We start from the raw sequence: 19,073 nt of genomic DNA, 5'->3' as shown, positions 1-19,073 counted from the left end.
AATCGTGCCTGACTATTTTAGTAGCCTTCTCCAATGTAATGACTGCACTCGTGGGCAAGGGAAGAGCTACAGATGTCATCAACTTCTGTAAGGCCTTTGATACAATCCCCCACAATATTCTTACCTCTGAACTGGAGAGGCATGGGTTTGATGGATGGACTGTTAGATGGATAAGGAATTGACTGGATGGTAGCATCCGAAGAATTACAGTCAATGGCTCAGGATCCAAGTAGAAACCAGTAATGAGGGGTGTGTCCCACAAGGGTCCATACTGGGACCAATACTACTTAAAATCTTCATGAAAGACATAGACGGTGGGATTGAGTGCACCCTCAGGAAGTTTGCAGATGACATCAAGCTGAGGGTGCAGTTGATTCACTCGAGGGAAGGGATGCCATCCAAAGGGACCTTGGCAGACTTGAGGAGTAGGGCCTCATGAATCTCGTGAAGTTCAACAAGGCCAAGTACAAGGCCCTCACCTGGGTCAATCCCTGGTATCAATACAGGCTGAGTGCTGAATGGATCCAGAACAGTCCTGTGGAGACTTGTACTTGGGGGTACGTGTCCATATAAAATCAGATGTGACTTGGCAATATGTGCTTGCAGCCCAGAAAGACAACCATATCCTGACCTGTATAAGAAGAAATGTGACCAGCAGATCAGAAGAGATGATTCTGCCTATTTGCCTCTTGTGAGATCCCATCTGGAATACTGCATCCAGCTCTGGGAGTCCCCAATATAAGAATGATGTGAACCTCTTAGAGCAGGTCCAAAGGAGGGTGATGAAGGTGGTCAGAGGGCTGGAACATTTCTCCAATGAAAACAGGCTGAGACAGTTAGGATTGAAGAAGAGAAGATTCCAGGAAGATCTCATTGCAGCTTTTCAATTCATAAAGGGGGCTGATAAAAAAGACAGAGACACTTTTCACTGGGGCCTGTAGTAACAGGACAAGGAATAACAGTTTTAAACTGAGAGAGGGAAGGTTTAGACTACACATAATAAAGAAATTCTTTACTATGAGGAGAGTGAGACAGGAGAACAGTTTGCTCCGAGAAGCTGTGGATGCTCCATCCCTGGAAGTGTTCAAGGCTAGTTTAGATGGGGCTTTGAGCAACCTGGTCTTGTGATAAATGTCCCTGCCCATGACAGGGCAGTTGGACTAGATGATCTTCAAAGGTCCCTTCTAACCCCAAACCTTCTGCGATTCTCTTGAGGGTCAGAGGGGAGGTGCCAGCAGGCTAGAGGATTCCAGGGGATTCCCTCTCCAAAAGGGCAGTGCTGCAGGAGGCACAGCAGGGAGATTGACTCAACCCCTCCTGGATAGGATAGACAGTAGCTTTCTGTAAGCAGGGATTTTAACCTAGAACATTGTTGTGGATTTTTGCGGGCTTTTTTTTCTTCAACAAAATCCTTTAAACTTTCATTCTATTAATAGGGATGGAACATTGTCTTCTCTAGCTAAGCTGAGCCTCCTTTTCTGTTCTTTCTTTCCACCTGCATCCTCCCCATGTGAATAAAACTTCTAGAAGAACTATCTTTGTAAATTTGAGGGGGAGGAAAAAGAAGGAACAGCCTATGCTTTGCAGCAAATTAAAAGAAATATTTGTGACACAAGCCAAATGTTCCCAGAGAAATTTCCCTTTCCTTACTGCAAAGAATATATCAATGAAACATCTGCATACATTACATAAACTAAATTAATTTACCCAAACTTGAAGGTTTTTTTTCATGTCCAAAGCTAATGGCTCACACAGGTTTTCTGGATTGTTTTGTGGTTTGTGATTTTTTTTCCCCTTTCTTAAGCTTGACTGCACAAACTCAAGACACACTTTCAGCTGACAGTAGAATAATGATGAATTTTAGGTTGTCTTGTAACAGGGAGACTTCTTCATTCAATGCCACACTCACGTTGCAGGTACCCAGAGCAAGGGCAAGCTGAATGTCACTAGTAGAGAAGGGGCAGAAATGTGTAGGGGAATGGAGAGTTAACCCTGAGCCCAGAACAATCTGTTTTCCTTTTTTCTTTACCTAGTGTTCCTGAAGCCTGAGCGTGACACCACCACATCAGGCCATTGTGGATGGGTTTGAGAAGCTCATCACTTGCTGGTACTAGCAATGCCGCAGCAGGAGGGAGACAGGCAGGATTTAAGGCCACTCTTGTATTTCCTGAGACACAGCTCTTAGGAGAAGATCTTAACCGAAAATGGGGGGTCTCTTATGGCTCATACATTGCTCAGTGACTGCTATAGAGGTGTAGGCACAGGCACAAGTTATGAGACAGGACAGGGAGACAGGGTTGGCACCATTGTGAGCCCTGTGCTCCCTCGTCACTCCATTTGCATGGCCCCAGCGCAGCATCTGCACTCAGCTGTGACCTGCCTGGTGCAGGTTTGGTGGCACATTACCTTGTGACAGCTGCAAGACCAGTGTGACATAGACCACAGAGCAGATCCTTGGCCAAAAGAAGTGTGTTCATGGGATTGGAGGCATTGGTCCCACCAACAGAGTCTGTGGGCTTGCTCAACAACCACTACCTCATCCCTTACCTCCTTCCTTTGTGCCATCCTTTGGCACCCCCGGGGTGCGTTTCTGAAAGAGCAGTTAATGGATTTATGTGTCATATAATTGTGATAGCTGGAGGTTGTCTGGTGGAAGGGGAGAATTTCGATTGTTTCAGGGTGGATTTGGTCTAATTATCTCAGATGACACAAGCAAATCTGCTTCTCTTGGAGACACGCTGTTACTGTAGTGACTTGTAAATGAATATCAGATGATGAGTTATTTAGAGGCTGTCTGAACTGGTAAGTTTATGAGCACAGTGGGCAATCATTTCTTCTTCCTTTTTTTTTTTTTTTAAATTCTTTTTCATATTAATTTCTTTCACAGTGTGAATGTAAACCAAAAAATCAACAGGTCAGATATAGGGCTCTTGTGAACTCTGCCTTCCCTATCAGACAGAACAGATGCAGCTTGGAACTACTTTATCGTTTTGCTTTTAATTAAAGCCTATAATGGTTTTGCACTTTGTTAACAGGCTTTATCCAAAATACAAAGTGGATAAAGGATGAAGTGAATCTTCAGATAATTCTACATTTTTTATTATCTCTCTTTACATATGCAGGCTGTTCACTACATCACCCAGAGCCACAGTCAGCATTGCCTCATGAGCGGTCTGGTGATAAACAGTGGTTGCACCCTGCCCTTCTGGAGAACGAGCTGATAGCATGTGCCTTGGCTTCGATACTTGCCTTGTGTGGCCAAAGGGGATGGCATTTAGAGGCATCACCCTTTCTTAAAAACAGGTATAAAATCGTCTTCTAGTCCAAAGAGAAGAGGGTAAACATTTCCATGCCCCAGTGCATCAGCAGTTGCAATGCAGCGTCAAATATACTGCACTATGGCTTATTATCACTGCATTGTATCCAACCCTAAAATGCAGCAGAGAGAATACAAGTTGCAAAGGAGGCCCCAAGGGCATGTCTCACCCTCTAGCCCAGCTTTTTGCAAATGTGTAATGGTTTCAGCCTTTCAGTGAGCCTGGGAAATCTGCCAGGAGGGTGCTCAGGTACTCCCAGAAATGAACCAGATATGGAAATGATCAGATTATCTCCAAACTTCCAACAAAGAAGAAAAACTGTTTCTTACCTGTAGTTGTCCACGCTTTCCACCTCTATTGCTGACAGTAGCTGTAGCTCAGGATCCAGGATCTAGATTAATCCCCAATAACCATTTACCCTTCAGGGAATCTCCTCATCACAGAGGCAGAGTCTGTCTCTGCTCCCTCCATGGTATGCATCAGAGACATCAGCTCCTGCTCCACCACAACAGCTTCAGTTCAGCTCCTCTTTTGGGTGACGCTGCAAAGGGCTTAAATTATACTGGCAAGAGCACAGGAGTGGGCTTCTTCTTGAGGAACAGGAGCAATTTATTGTCTTCTATTATTCCACTTCCAATGAAAAGCTCTTCAAAATGCCTAGAAAGCCACTCTTTCTGTCAGGGGATTTCAAGTAACAGAAAGGAAATGCAGGTGAGGGTAGTGAGCATGGGTGCAGCAACTTGCACAGAGCAAGGATGTTCTCTGGGCACTATGAACACATCTGGTCCTATTTGTTCCCACAGTCATGGTCTCATACTGTCTTTACCCAAAGCCAGGATGCCTTTTTTTTCTGTTGTTACAGCTCCATCCTTGGAGCAGGCATAGGGCAATCATCCCAGAGCAGGTGGTGTATATCAACTTCCCAACCTGCCAGATCTCCACAGGTGCAGGTGTTTCCATTTCACCCATTTCATCTCTGTGCTTTTCATTTATTTTGTCTAGCAAATAACTGCCAGATGCTCCATAGAAATTGCCCATTCACAGGATTTGCTTATATCTACTCAGGGTATTTTATTCCTCAAAGAGAGTACAGAAAGTGATGTCAGGTGAGATCTATCAAATGCAGCAGCTAAACCAGGATCATTTGCCTGGGTGTCCCTGAGCCAGCTGCAGCTTTAGCTGAGACAGCAAGGTGGTGTGTCTCCATTCAGATTGAAACATAAGAAGTTTCAGTGTCCTCCCATCTGGGCTGGGGAGGGTTCATCATGTTTCAAAGCAGAAGAGCATGACCTTGCTCCACCCTGTCCATGTCTATACAGGTCTCTCTCAGAAAGCATCTATGGAACCAAAATGCTTTAGTATGAATCCTGTTTATATTTCATTATCATTACATTGTTTTCAGTATATTGCAGAACGCCAAGTTTCTTGAATGCTTTTGCTTGTACTTTAAGACTGCATGGCAGTTTATGCTGAAAAAACTTATTTTTGAAAAGAAAACAAAGGGGATTTAATTTGGGAATAATGTCTTTCTACCTGGGATACATTTAAAATGTTGTATCATAGTCTTGCTATATCTACTACAAAAACACTTTTTTCCCCCAAATACCTCTAAATATATGTGGCTTCATCTAAAATTCGGGGTTGTCTGATAGAGAGACGTGTGTGCTACAGTGTGGATGTGTACTAAAATTGTAGTTATTTCTGCATACTCAGAGGTGTGTAATTAGCATGAAGACAGCCATTAACACATCCCCTATGCTGTGTCACCAAGTCACACCTGATTATGTTGCAAAGTGAGATTAGCAAAATGAGCTTGAAGTTGTCCCCTCACTGCCATTTGATAGTAGGAAAAACAAATCCTTCCACTGCCAAAGCTGCAACTAACATTCGGTACTTAAGAAATTCAACTGATGCATTCATAATGAACAAGATTTTGTGTAATTAAAATTTTAAATAAATCCCCAACATGAGCCCTGGCTTGGATTTCTTAATTTCAGATATGAAAGTATAGCTTTTGACAAAATAGGTTGAGGGGGTTGGGGGTTTTTTTCTTCCTTTTTCTTTCATCTAAGAGATTTAAAAAATCTTATTAGCATATTAAAAAAGAGCAGAAGATAAATTAAATGGAGACCAGGATTAAAAGACTCACTACTTTATTCATGTCACCTTTATAGTTCTTTTGAGCATCTGTCCCTGAATGGTGGGTGTAAGTAATGTGGAGGTGGATGTTAGTGGGTGGCAATGCTTTTGTGAGGCAGAAAGAAGCTGGGACTTAGGAAATTATTAGAGGCAGTTTCCATACAGATGAGAAGAAGCAATCAGACCCTGAGAAGCCCAGAAAGAGGAGGAAGACAGCAAGAAAACTGAATAAATGGTACATTTCTCTGACAAAGAAATTGCTAGTTTATTTCAACAGAAACCCTGTAAGTAGCCACGGTTGCTTAAAGCTGCTGAAAACCCTGAAAGCTGCTCGCTCAGAGCACCTCACAGCTGCAGGCCTGGGTCCCTCCTTGTTGATGGAAATCTTCAGGTCACAGTCAAACATCCAGTGAGCTCTCATTGCTCATTTCTAGGCTGCTTACCTACCCATAGAGTGACTGCACGTCTTGTTGTTTCTTGTCACACACAGGGAGGTGGAGGAGATGAGGTAAATAAAGACATGTTATTAAGGAGTTCCTGTAGCTATGAGGAAACCCACATTGCCAAAGTCTTAGACCTGATCTGCAGATAGTTTAATCACTTGCAGCTGCCTCTGAGGTTAATGGAAGCTGGATTTAGAAAATATCAAATGCTCTAGGAGGCAATTCTACTATGAAAAATCACGGGCTGGCTGATATAAGCTGGACAAAAAACTATGGTCACGACACTTGGATCTTTAATCTCTCCCTGCCTAAATTCCTTAACCCAACAGTGAGAAAAAATACTGCTGTTATGCTTCAATTCAATATCAAGGGTATCATCTGACAGGTGCCTGTTATGCACAGAGACAGACAGCAATGAGCCTCATAAAAGAAAAAATTACATGGCAAAATGCACCCCTCTTAGAAGAAGGTTTAATAAAAAATATGCATTCTAAAATTTGGGACTATTTTCACAAGGACAAATACTAAAATAAAATTTACAGGGAAAGCTCATCATCAAGATGCATAGGCTTCCATCCGTCCAGGTCCCACTATTTTTTAAACAAAAAAGGTATCGGAATAGTCTGACCTGGACAAAAGCGTGTTTTCTCCCTCTGCATCATTCTCAGAAACATTTGAAATGGATGTGTGTTATGAGTCTATATATAAATATGTGTATGTGTGTTTACACAAGTGTATATGTGATTTAATATGTATTTTAAAGTCAGCCCGAATCAGGTATTTTCCCAAACAAGGTAAGTTTTATGAAGTTATACACAGTAAGAAACTATATCTCCTAGTGGAGTTGACCACAGGAAGAGGCAGCCTCAGCATAGTTGGTGGGTTTGTAAAGAGGGATGTTAGTGCAGCCTCTCTCAACCCCTGGCTCCTACCAAGGGTGACAGCTGCCATGAGCATATACAGCTCCTACCAACTCTCCTGTAATCCAGCCAAGAAAGCTGAGGATGAAGAGGAAAGAGTTTGGATGCATGGAAGGAGCAGTTCCTTCCTGGGAGGAGGATTAGGTTGCAGCAGGACTGGGGTAGAGTGGGAGCACTGTCTTGTGGCTTGGGCTGGCTGGCGTGTCCAGTGGCTTTATTTTCATCTCTGCTGTTTTCTATGTGACCCTCCTCAGTAGCCCCACAGTGATGGCCTTCAGGCTATACCACTGACTTCCCCAAGCAAATAGCCCACCACATGGGTGAATTAATGAGTGTTTGCAAAGTGTGTGGGATTACTGGAGAAAATACAGTTGCATGGGTGTGAAGTGTCTGGAAAAGGATGATTACTTGCAGCACCTGTTCTGCTGTCAGAAACCCTTATTCACTGGGCAATGAACTAGTCCTTGTCCTCCCTCCTTGGGATATTCTCAGCACACACTGGTACTGTTCACAGGATGATTTTTGCACATTATGTGCATTACAGTAAGTAAAAGTACGAATGAGGCATCCAGACTCCCAATATAACACTGGAGAACACTGGAAAGTGTGGAAAGGTGACACTTAACCTTCTCTCTGAAGACCTGAGCATGTTTATTCTTTTAGAATGTGGTGGTGCTACTCACCCTCCTTATACTGCAGGTCATCAGCGTCTGGGTCCCCTCCTGTGGGATGGGAGGACTGGTTTCAACCCTTCCTCATCCTGCGAGGTTTATCTTGAATAAATTCACCATTTTCAAGTCAGAACTTTAATGGCAAGGCATTTGACTGCTCAGGGAAGCAGCCACACTTGCTGTCCCTATCGAAACTGTGCCAATTTGGAACAGGGAAGCAGGACTAGAGGGATGGTGGTGTAGCCAGTGTCTGCATCCCACAGGGCCATGAGCTCAGCTAGCAGACATGCAGTGTGGGTTGCTGCCTCTGTTTCCACTATTTTTATGACAGCTGACCTAAAAACTTTGCTAGTTCAAATACAAAAGGTCCCTCAGGGCATGAGGAGCAATACCAAAGACCTTTCTTCCAGCAGGGTGCCTCACCTTTGCAGCTGCAGACTCAGAAATGTGCTTGTGGCATTTTTACCCTTTGCAGATCTTGGAGATTTCTAACTCTTGGATCTACCCTTCATACTTCCCCTGAATTTTCTATCAAGTCACAGGAGGTGACTTGAGTAGTGTAGCAGTGGTAGGGAGCCAAGGATTTACACCCTCATGTGAATAGGCATCTCCTTCTCTCTCCACAGGCTGTATTATCTCCAGTGCAGTAGGAGAGGCCCATAGTGGTGCAGCTCTTCCCTGACTAAAATAGGGTTGACCTTCTGCTCTTTGCCTAGAAACTGGTAAAACTGCACTGAGGATGTGCTTGGTCCTGGGTGCACGTAGAGAGCGATGCCCAGGGGGACCCTTTGGCACCTCTTGGGCTCAAGTGAATTGCATTCTCCATGGGCTCTGCATGGGCTGTAAAAGGAACTGATATTCTTCAGAGTTAGGCACCCACTTTTCAGACATCAAAGGTAAAACAAGTGAATCACACATAGTGTGATTTGTTGCATTTTAAGCAGAAAACCTGTGTCCCAGGTCCAAGTATAATCATGGTTTGTTTTGGGTTTTTTTCCATGAGAAAATCACCACATGTTTATAAATTGCTCTTTGCCAAATTACTTGTTCTTAAAAAGAATTACACCATAATAAGCTGCATCATTAAAAAGAAATTTTTCTGTGAGCAGCAGAGTCTGGTTTCCTGCGGTTTGGTGCCTCATGGTGGGATTATGTTGCGTCTAATGAGGAGCACTCTGGCTGAAGCCTTTTCTCCTGTTCATAAAGACACTGTCTCATGTGGGTTCGCTGGTGTCTATAATACATTTGGGATCAAACTGCCATTGTTTAGGTTCTCTCTTGTCTGCCAATGTAATACTGCCCACGTGGCAACCTGTTCCTCCCTGGAGACGTGCAAGGGTCACACTTCTCTACCCTAATGCCTCTTCTCATAAAAATGATTGAAAATTAAAGCATTTGAGATTTCTATCCCACAGTTCAGGTGGACTGAAATTGGCCAACAGGCTAAAAGATAATTGAGAATAATACTGGACTGGCATAACAATATAATAAACCTAATTTTATTAGGTAATCGGGCAATAAATGATGGAAAGTAAATAGTGGAGCAGATTAAACATGGGAAAAAATGTTCATAAATATTTATTCAAGCATTTAAATACACTCAAGGTGACCATTTTATGCTCATTTTGCATGTCAATTTTAGTGTTTCAATTCACAGTCATATGAATCACCAACAAGGGCATAGACACCCCATTAGTTACATTCATACCTTAAAAGTAAGAATGAAATAATAGTTTCCTCTGAGACTTTTTTTTTTACAGTGACAGAGAATTATTAAACGTTTATTTAAAAATACTACAAATTTAGAGTTTAGAATCAGGAATGTTGAATAATTCAGAAACCACATTTTGAAGATAATTCTCACCTAGTCAGAGAATAAAGATACGTCGTATGGTTTGTGCTGGATTTCAGAATTTTCAATAAACCCGAAATGAACAAAGTCAGACCAGAAATTCTTTGCCGAAGTGGTTCATAGAAATGTTTCAGAAACATGAGATGTGAAAGAGAATTCACAATTATTTGTGCACATACACACAAAATCACAAATTAAGGAAAGAAAAAAGATACATTGAATAAATTGCTCATTGTAATTTATATTCCTAGTTCCTAAGCCATAGAAAAGTGTTTGTCATAAAGAGGTTTTTGAAGATATTTTTATTTTCTTACCTTGGATTTAGTTTAGATGGATGAGCTACCATTGCTCTCCATGCTTATCAAATTAGGAGAATGCATTTCTAAATTCAATTACATCCTCAGTGGAAATGGTTTCTCTGACTCTGGTAATCTTTGGAGAAGAATTATACACAGTCTATAAAGCTTCACATTTCAAAACCTAATTTTGAATGTTATTCAAGAGGTTAATTTAAGATTCATCTTCCAAAAGGGGAGTTAAATAAAACTGATAGAAGGCTGGAACTCATGGAGTGGTTGAGAGGTTTATCAGCATGTGAGTATGAGTTCATTAGTTTTAATTAGTATAATCACTAATGTTGCATTAACAGTTTGGTGAGAGAAAGTAATTGCTCACACCCACTGTATTAGATTGGGAGATTAGAATTCATTTTATGAGGCAATTAGCATTTCAGGGATTTTTTTTTTTTAAAGGCTTTTATGATCTGCCATTGCAGTAGCCTCCTTCACCAAAAAAGAGTTTAAATTAACCATAACTTTCATGCTAATGGGGTGCAAAAATTAATGCAGAATTAAGTGTGAACCAGCAATCCCACTGTGATAAGCAGGCAGCTAATGCCACAAACCTTGATGAGTTTATAATGACCTGTTTTATTTCCCAGACAGTGGTAGTCATTTATCTGTCCTCAATTCATTGTGTTCCTGGAAAGTTTATGTTCTTGAATTTTACACAGCAAAACAAATAAAAAATAAGGAAGGGAAAAGTAGAACTATACTATTGAAGTAATAATTTTCCAAAGAAAAAGGACGTTTCAATAATAAAGCTTAACTAGTCCATTATTCGTAATATCAAATGCCAGAGGAAGAAGAAACAGCTCCCTTTGATATCCAGTGCCTTGGGAGGAAAAATGAATTTCACAGCAGCAGCAATCACAACCTTTCTCTGCCCATCACATTCCTGGACAGCTACTGACAAAATGAGAATGGAGATCCAAGACTTGTCATCCTGGTTGGCAAGGAAGCCTTGGTCATCTGAGAGTTAGGACAATTCACCCAAGTAATTGCCTTCCAAAACATCCTGGAAAGCAAATGTGCATATTCTGGTGGGAATAACTGCTTGCAGCAAGGCTGTAATGAAAGACATCATGATATCCATAAAGAGATGAGAAATACACCATTTGCAACAAATTTAGCACCCATTTTATGGGATTATGCTTGCCCCTGATTAAAAGAAATCTCTGTTTAAAAAATAACTGAATGATACCCAAATCTGCTATGGCTTGGATGTGGTATGGAGGAGAACAACTGTTAGATGTTAGAACTACAATGTAGTTCCTGAAATTTTGGGTACATATATTAAAATGAGTGGGTGTGGGGCAGTATTTGGGGATTTCATGAATCTTCCTAAAACACATGTTAAAGCGAAATGTACATATATATGTATGTACTCTTATAGGAGACATTAACGGATATCTATGAGACACGCTCTTACAAGAGGGGTTCAAAGACAAAAACTTATTAAAATTAGGTACAGCTAAAAATTAGGTACAACTAGACAGACTGGATTTCAGTTTCTCTGGCATCAGCTGGTGTCACCTTTAGAATGTGAATTACTCCAACTGAGGTCTGAATCCTCCACTGTAAGGGCTGCTGCACCCTGCAGACTGTGGAGGAAGTCCAAGATCGCTTGGTTGGCTGAAGAAAATGCTGAAGTAAATGCTTAAAATTGGGTAGGATGAATCATGGCCAGCATGTTTGTGCCTTAGGGTTTGTCTATGCACAGAGTTATTGTGGAGAGCCATTACTCTTCCTGAATAGCATTACTTGTGAATACACTTTTGGTTGAATAAGACTTATTTCTCTTCAACAACACGCACTTGACAGAGGCAGAGCAATTTGCTTTCTAGTCCTCATGTGGAAACCTTCTGCAAGAGCTACTGCCTTCTTAGTGAGCTGCCCTACCTTAATCCAAATTTACTTTATTGCAAAAATGCCCTAAATTTGACATCTATTCACCTTTGAGAGCAATTTAAGATTTATGGAGGTAAGTGCATCAATTAGGCACAAATATATTGGCAAAAAAAAAAAAAAAAAAAAAAGAGTATCATATACAATAAAAACCTGACTTTTATTTCACAAATTATGGATGTTATAAAGCTTATTGTTTCAGGAATAGTGCCTGTATTTGCCCATATGTTTCATTAAAGAATAATAATGCCATACATATTTCATTTCCTTGTTCTGAGCAGCAAAAGCCTTAACAATATAAAATGCCCCATGCTGTCTTTGCTTTGTTGGGTTTTTTTTTCTTTTAATCAGATTTTTCCCCCTGAACTAATGAAATTGCTCTTTAAACACATACATCATTTTCATTTGAAGTGACTTACCATGACTCAAATGGTTTCTCTCTTCTCCTGGAGAAAAAGGCACCTTTTGTTGTGCAGATCCAGGTCAGAATTGCCTCTGATCTCCGGAGTGCTGAGTTCCCTGCAGTCCCACCAGTGCTGTTTTAGGTGGAGTATTAGGTGACTGATGTCTGCAGGGTCTGCACCTTGCATATCTGCACTGATTCTCGGTCCACCTGCTATCACATGTAATTTCTCTCTTCTCGTAGTATGCACCGACCCTCTGTGCAACTGCGCAGACATCCACGGAGCAAGGCATCCTTCCTCCCTGCCATCATCATGAAGCAGTGCACGACCCCCAGCTGGTTCCCTGCATGTGCCCGCTCTTTTCCTGCCCATGGGAAGGGCACCTGGAGGTGGTGGTGTCCCACCTGAGGCAGACCCATCACATCAACATCCTTCAGGGTGCAGAGATTGTCTTCCTGGCCACGGACATGCACCTGCCCGCACCCACAGACTGGATCATCATGCACTCTTGCCTTGGCCACCAGTTTTTGCTGGTCCTCAGGAAGCAGGAGAAGTATGAAGGCCACCCGCAGTTCTTCGCCACGATGATGCTGATCGGCACACCGACCCAAGCCGACAACTTCACCTACCGGCTGGAGCTCAACAGGAACCAGAGGCGCCTTAAGTGGGAGGCGACCCCCAGGTCGGTACTGGAGTGTGTGGACTCTGTCATTTCGGATGGGGATTGCCTTGTGCTGAACACTTCCCTGGCTCAACTCTTTTCCGACAACGGAAGCCTAGCGATAGGAATTGCAATAACGACCAGCAAAGTTCACAACTCCGAAGCTGAAATGTGAGGGGGAAGAGGAGCAGGAGGAGAAACAACAGCAACAACAGTGGTGCTCTAGCTGCCTTGTGAGAGCCAGAACTTGCAGACTTTTCGGGGGGGTCTCAGGTCTTTTATGGTATTTAGTACTCGTCCACAGTGGGCATTATGTAAACATCCCGTGGTTACGGTCTCTGTGTAATGTATTTACCATTTTGTTAATACAATTTTATTATAAATTTTAAAGAGGCTAATCAATTTCTTGTAGCCCTCCAGCAGCACTGACAACGACACATGTTAATGAGAAGTACACCCAGGGTGGCTCACAGAAACCTTTGCTCTGAGAATGCTATGCAAAATATGTTTCCTCCATCACCTGCCTAATTGACTGGAGGCCCCTGTGCCTGATGAAAGGTCAAGTATTCCACTAAGGGACAAGAGCACCCAGGTTTCCATATCAGCAATAGTGATTTAACTCTTGTACTCTGGTCACAACCAAGCCCTGTAGGAGCCCGCAGTTTCACAGCTCCCTTCAGCTTCTGAGGGAACAACTTCCCCACTCGAACACTGAAAGCTTCAGAAAAAGAAGTCACCACCTCTACTAAGCAAGGGCCTGGGAAGCCTCATCCTGCATTAAATTTAGGACAGCTAGTGGGTGGTCACAGTGAGCACGGTTAAATATCACTCTTGTATCATACAGGGTAGCGAGAGGTTGCTAGGTGGTCTGGCTACAGTAGTGAAATAACCATAACCAGTCATTTGGGCATTCATCTTCTTAGCTGCTATTTCTTTAGGCATCCAAAAAGCAATTTTCAGAAAATAAAGTATAAGAACAGTCCTAAGCTCAGCACCGATCTTGCTGTGGAATTCTGTGCCCCTTAAACCCACAGGTTGTGCTGCTAAATATTGATTTAAAACATTATAGACATGAGATTCAAAACACACTCCTTAAAAAAAAAAACACCACCTATTTTTTTCCTTCCATACATTTTGGGGGCAAGGGAAGAGTGATGGTCCCCTTCTTCTGCTGAGGGTGTTTTACAAACAGTGATGATCATAGACATGGGCTTCTCTAAGAACATCTTCCTTGGATGGCTCCTTGGGGAGAGCTGGAGGCAGGAACTGGCCACTCAGTTCCATCTGCAGTAAGGCCTGTTTCCTCCATAGCTAACAACAACAGAGAAATCCCACTGCAGAAGGTGACATGTTGAAGGAGGGACCTCTACAGGAATTGTGACACATGAGAAGCATGGGAAACTGTCTTTTCCTGTTTTCCCTTCTGCCTGTGTGTGGCTGTGGTCTGGCTGCTCCTGAATGCTTTGTCAAGAAACATCTGGTCGGTTGGGTCAGTTAGTAGCTAGAGACACTGAGGGTCATAGCTTGACTTCCTTGGAAAGCCAAGGAAGGGGGGAAAGCAAGCTAAAAATAGCCCTTCAGTGCTTCAAAATGCATCTCACTGTAGCTAACTTTGGGTAGGCAAGAATACTGATGCTGATCTCTCCCACCTGTTGCTCTCCTGAGAATTATTATGAATTATGCATGCAGTGAAATGAATTGAAGTTTTCCTGAGATGAATGCCATGCAGGCAATATCTTCTGAGACATAGATGCACATCAACCCCCTTACCTGGACTTTCATAGCAGGTCAGAGAGGAGCTAGGGTCTCTTCAACAGCCTGCTCGTGACCACACAAGCTGAGGTCCAAAGAAGTCTCACGGTCCCTGTAAGAATACGCTGGAGTACAGCTACACATTTATCCCACCTCTGAATTCAGATGGCCAGGGAGGGACATGCTGATTTGCAGTGCTACACTGGAACATGCAGGTTTCAGAGCAGCTTGCTTTTCCCCCGCGATGTTAAATATTCAGAACCAGCAAATGCTGCCCTTTCCTTAACTGATAGCAATAAATAAATCATTGGTGCTTTTGTGGACTGAAACTGGCTTCTCCGGCTCCTTCAGCAAATATTCCGCTGCTAAAATAAAACAAAACAAAAGCAATAAGACCCCAAGAAGAACAGTTCCTCTAGCTTAAGCTTTCTAAGATCTTTGTACACTGGGGTCAAGACCAAGTGTAATAATGCTTTTGTTGTCTGATCACAAGAAGTTCTAGAGGGAGGTATATTTCTTGGTTATTTACTTTTTCCAGACTATTTATTTCTTGTTAGTTGGCACCTTTTGTTTTTGAAATACCTACTTTTTGAACCCAACCAAGTAACCTCCTTGCTTGTCTTGGCTTTCTCCACATCTGCAAAGACCCAGCTCTGGCAGGGATTTCAGAAATCTAGGTTGGAGTACTGCACTAGAGTACTGCACAACATTGGAATACTGACAAAACTCTGTCCAGTGAGATTCCCAGTAAACAAAAGGAGGACACATTTCAGGCAGAAATGAGAGATGGGTGCCTAAAACCAGCCTTTGTAAGCATCTCAACATGAAGCTCAAATGTTTAAGGATGTATTTAAGGACTTTCTACTAAAGAAGGCATTCTAATTCTGTCGTAATTCAAAGCCTATGAGTAACCTTATACTGTCATAAAGCAAAGGTGAAGCAAATATTTTGCATAATAGGACATAAATCCAAAACGCTGGAAATAGGATCAGCAGTGAAGTTCAATTTGCACACACTCTTTAAGTGCCCATAAGATAGCGCTTTTTACAGCTCTCTGCTTATGGTTGAAAGGTAGCTTGGTTTCCTAAATTTGGCTGTAATCAGGGCTTCTAGAATTCACCTTGTACTCTAGTTTTTACATCTTTGTAATGTATTAAACCAAATCACTCTTAATTTCTTCCTTCCTGTGAAGAACACAACCTTACATGTCTTTGAAGTAAGGAAGTACCTTTCATTTGGTGCAGGAGAAAATGAGGTCTTGAAAAATTGCTATGCAGCTGTCGCAAAATTCTATTTTCCTACCCACCTGACCTGAGAGTTCCTTTTTCTTTTTTTTTTCACACAGACAAGATATTGGGTTTGGGTTTGATTTTGTTGGTTGGGTTTTTTTAGCCTTTTTCCATATCTCTGTTCAAGGGTGGATTTTCTTTTACTTAGTATAGTAAATTGCAACAATAATTTCATCAGGCTGAGCAAGATGGATTGCTACCAGATCCACTACAAAACCTGCTTTGGTTCTTCTGCACTATCCATCAGGCACCGTGTGAATGTTAATGTCAGATCTGCAGTAAAACAGCATTAGTGCTTTCAGCTCACTTCTATTATGAATTAAGCTCACATGATATATCCATGACTCCTTATAAATCAGCTGAAGCATCCTCAGTCTCATCATCTTGAAGATGACAAAGGATCTTGTGGTGCCAGTGGTAGCTCTAGGGCTTGTTCAGAAGTAGGGCAGTAGTCCTCACTGGACTTGATATCACATTCTCTCCTTCATACCATCCTTTATTAATACAAGCCAGTAAACTACTAAAGAAAGGAGAGATAGTAAATTCATCGACAATAAAGGGACTATAACAAAATGAGCCATTTACAATAACTTGCTGGATACTGCTGCATAGCTCTCTTTTTTGTGCATCAGAGAAACTAAATTCAATTGACAGTACTGTAGTGTAGGTGATTTATCTGTTTTTCTAACCCAACACAGACCTGAAAAACACTGATCGGAGAAGAGTCTGTCAGAATAGACTCAGATGTACTTCTCCAATTGGATCAGAAACACCTCCTCACATGGAAGAGCTGCAGATTCTGAACTGTTCAGGTGCAAGCATAGCTTTTTAATCTTTTTTTTTTTTCTTAATGCAATTAACTCTGCACACTCACGCCATCAGAGTGAGGGGCAGAAAACAAAGATTGCCATGTGTCATCACAAGAACTGTTCACACAGAAAGATGATTCCTCTTCTGCAGAGATGACCCTGAGGAAAACAAGGGGATTTAACAGCAGGTTAGGACACGGCAGCACCTGCGGGCTCCAGAGGTGTTCACATAGAGCTGAGGGCAGAGCTCAATTCCTGCACGGAAATGTTGCCCAACAGAAACCACTTGGAGTGAGGTCACAGCAGGGGCTGTCAGGGAAATAATCAGATCTCCTGAGTTAAGCTCTGTGCCTCTTCACACCAGCACCTTCCTCCCATCAAAAGGGCCTCTCATCTGCTGGGAGCCCTGTCTTTTGGAGCAGTGCAGATGAGCAGATCAGCCGGGTCTGCGTGTGAATGGTCCTGCAAAATGGTGCTGCACAGTGAGTGCAAACACCCAGCCCCATCCTGCCCAAGAGTTCCTTTGGTTTTGGTGGGTGCCCAGCTGCTAGTGATTCCCCCAAGTCCTGACATAGGACAGTTTTGCTGTCTTTCATGTGCATAGCTCCCACCAAGACAGGAAAGAGTTTGTTGAAAACAGTGCAAAAAATCTTTGACAGAACATCACATTAAACCTATATCTCATACCCTTGGTTAGGGCTGCAAGCACTCATTCTTTCTCTCTCCACAAATGCAAAAGACTAACAAAGAGCTTTTTTATCTCCCTTTGGGCTGTGCCGCTCCAGAACACGCATGTGAAGGATCAGTAGGGAGTGATCATCTTCAAGAGAAGGATGAGAGCTAACTTTCATTGCAAAGATAGCTCTTCTTGCAGTACTTTCACAAAAGGATGCCAGGCTCTGAGAAAGACACTAACAAAGCTTATTGGTAGGAAAATGGGAAACACCAATTGCAAAACCTGCCATCCTTTAACCAGAACGAGCTTTATGTCTTCCAGGTACTGGAAATCCTCCTGAGACATTGCCTATCTGAATACACCACTTAATCTTGTAGAAAGCTCCAGGACATAGAGGTTCTTGCTGTTAGAAATTGCATCAAGTAACCTTATTGAAGATAAATGGCTTTGAACTTTCATAGCAACAGTGATGAACTGCTTCAACATCCTCATAGTGCAGACTGAAAAATCAGAGCTTTTAGACAAAGAAACAAACTTATTCAAATGCAAATGTGAGATCTAGGACAGAGTTTTCAGGTGATCTTTAAAGCACTTTTCTTGCTGCTGAGACTGGATGTCTGCATAGCAAGTGATGTGTCCCTGCCAGACAGGTCCTATTGGCTTGAGTTCAAAAAAACTCAGATAATCTTTGTTTCTCTACTGAGGGAGACCACTTTAAAAAGTAAAGCAAACAGTGTAATGTATGAAACAAGTCTGTAAAGGATCTTTCTTTTCAGACCAGACTGCCTGACCATCAGAGCGTGTCGAGAGCACTGCATCTCCTACCTGGTCAGAGTGAAGCCAGATTTGCAAAGACAGACACTTTCTTCATGTCGCAATCCCTGTTTCAACCATTGATGATAACAGCTGTCAGGCAGCTGGCTTGAAGCCTTTGATGGCTTTGAGACTATTTACTAATATCCACTTTCAGGCTGAGACGGTTTAAGGGCATGAGACAACAAGGCTCCACTGCAGCTCTACAAGATTCACTGATGTGAGTCCATGGAAGGGATGCAGGCAAGCCTTACATCTTTGCCTCTGCCTTTCACAGCAGGACCACTAGATACATCCACAAGGATCAGTTTGGGTCTTTCCTAACAAACTGTGCAAATGGCTGGACCACAGAACTGGATGCTACCACTTCTAGAGATGTTCAGTCCAACAGCAGCCAAAATCAATGTGAGTTCCTCCCTTAGCTTTGAGAATTAAAACAGTGTCTTGCACAGAAACATTAGGCCCATTCATATCTCCATCAGATGATTCCTGTTTCAGAATAGAGGTTCCTCTCTGGCTTCTGACAATGACAGTAGACTACGAAACACAGCCAGGTGCTACTGCAACTTCCACAGTAAGGTCCTGATCCAGAGAGAGGTCTCTTGGAACTACAGTAATATAAATGAATAATTGTATAATATATTAACATAAAATAATAGCACAGTGAGGGCTGATGACGTCTTTATAAGTAGCAGATTATACTGATAGAGATCATTACTCAAAATGAGCTTCAGGGAGGCCTGTGTTTTTGCCTTATTGAGATGTGGAAGAAGACATCCAGAAGAGTGACAGTCTCAGAGTTACCCTGATTACTCAAAGAAATGCTGAACTAAATAAAAATCAGCTATAAGAGTCCTGAATGAAATAGAAATATATTACTCTTGCCTCTGGGCAGCTGTTTCTTGTGGCATGTGTCCTTGGAAAAGGAATTCCAGTAGGCAGAGAGGGTCAAACTTCAGCATGTCACTGCCACTGCTCTGTCACTTCCAGAGCTTTCACAAAGAAATACTTAATCAGGGCTGCAAAAAAAAAAAAAAAAAAAGAGTATAAATATCCACTGAATGGTGTGACCTGACTAGTG

General features: G+C 42.2%; 1 protein-coding gene across 1 annotated transcript in view; it reads left to right on the top strand.

Annotated features, from left to right (window-relative positions):
- SIAH3 (siah E3 ubiquitin protein ligase family member 3) overlaps nucleotides 1–14,734 on the top strand; it is a 46,238-nt gene extending 31,504 nt beyond the window's left edge. Inside the window, exon 2 of the mRNA XM_050334081.1 lies at nucleotides 12,235–14,734. Within this exon, the coding sequence (XP_050190038.1) occupies nucleotides 12,235–12,828 (594 nt within the window). The 3' untranslated portion in view covers nucleotides 12,829–14,734. The remainder of the gene's footprint in view (nucleotides 1–12,234) is intronic.
- The last annotated feature ends 4,339 nt before the right edge of the window (nucleotides 14,735–19,073 follow it).

Source organism: Myiozetetes cayanensis, unplaced genomic scaffold, assembly GCF_022539395.1.
Source record: "Myiozetetes cayanensis isolate MyiCay16 unplaced genomic scaffold, myiCay2020 scf5-8, whole genome shotgun sequence".
NCBI classification, from domain to species: Eukaryota; Metazoa; Chordata; class Aves; order Passeriformes; family Tyrannidae; genus Myiozetetes; species Myiozetetes cayanensis.
The sequence above is the reverse complement of the archived record's forward strand: the minus strand, read 5'-3'. Positions and strand labels throughout refer to the sequence as shown.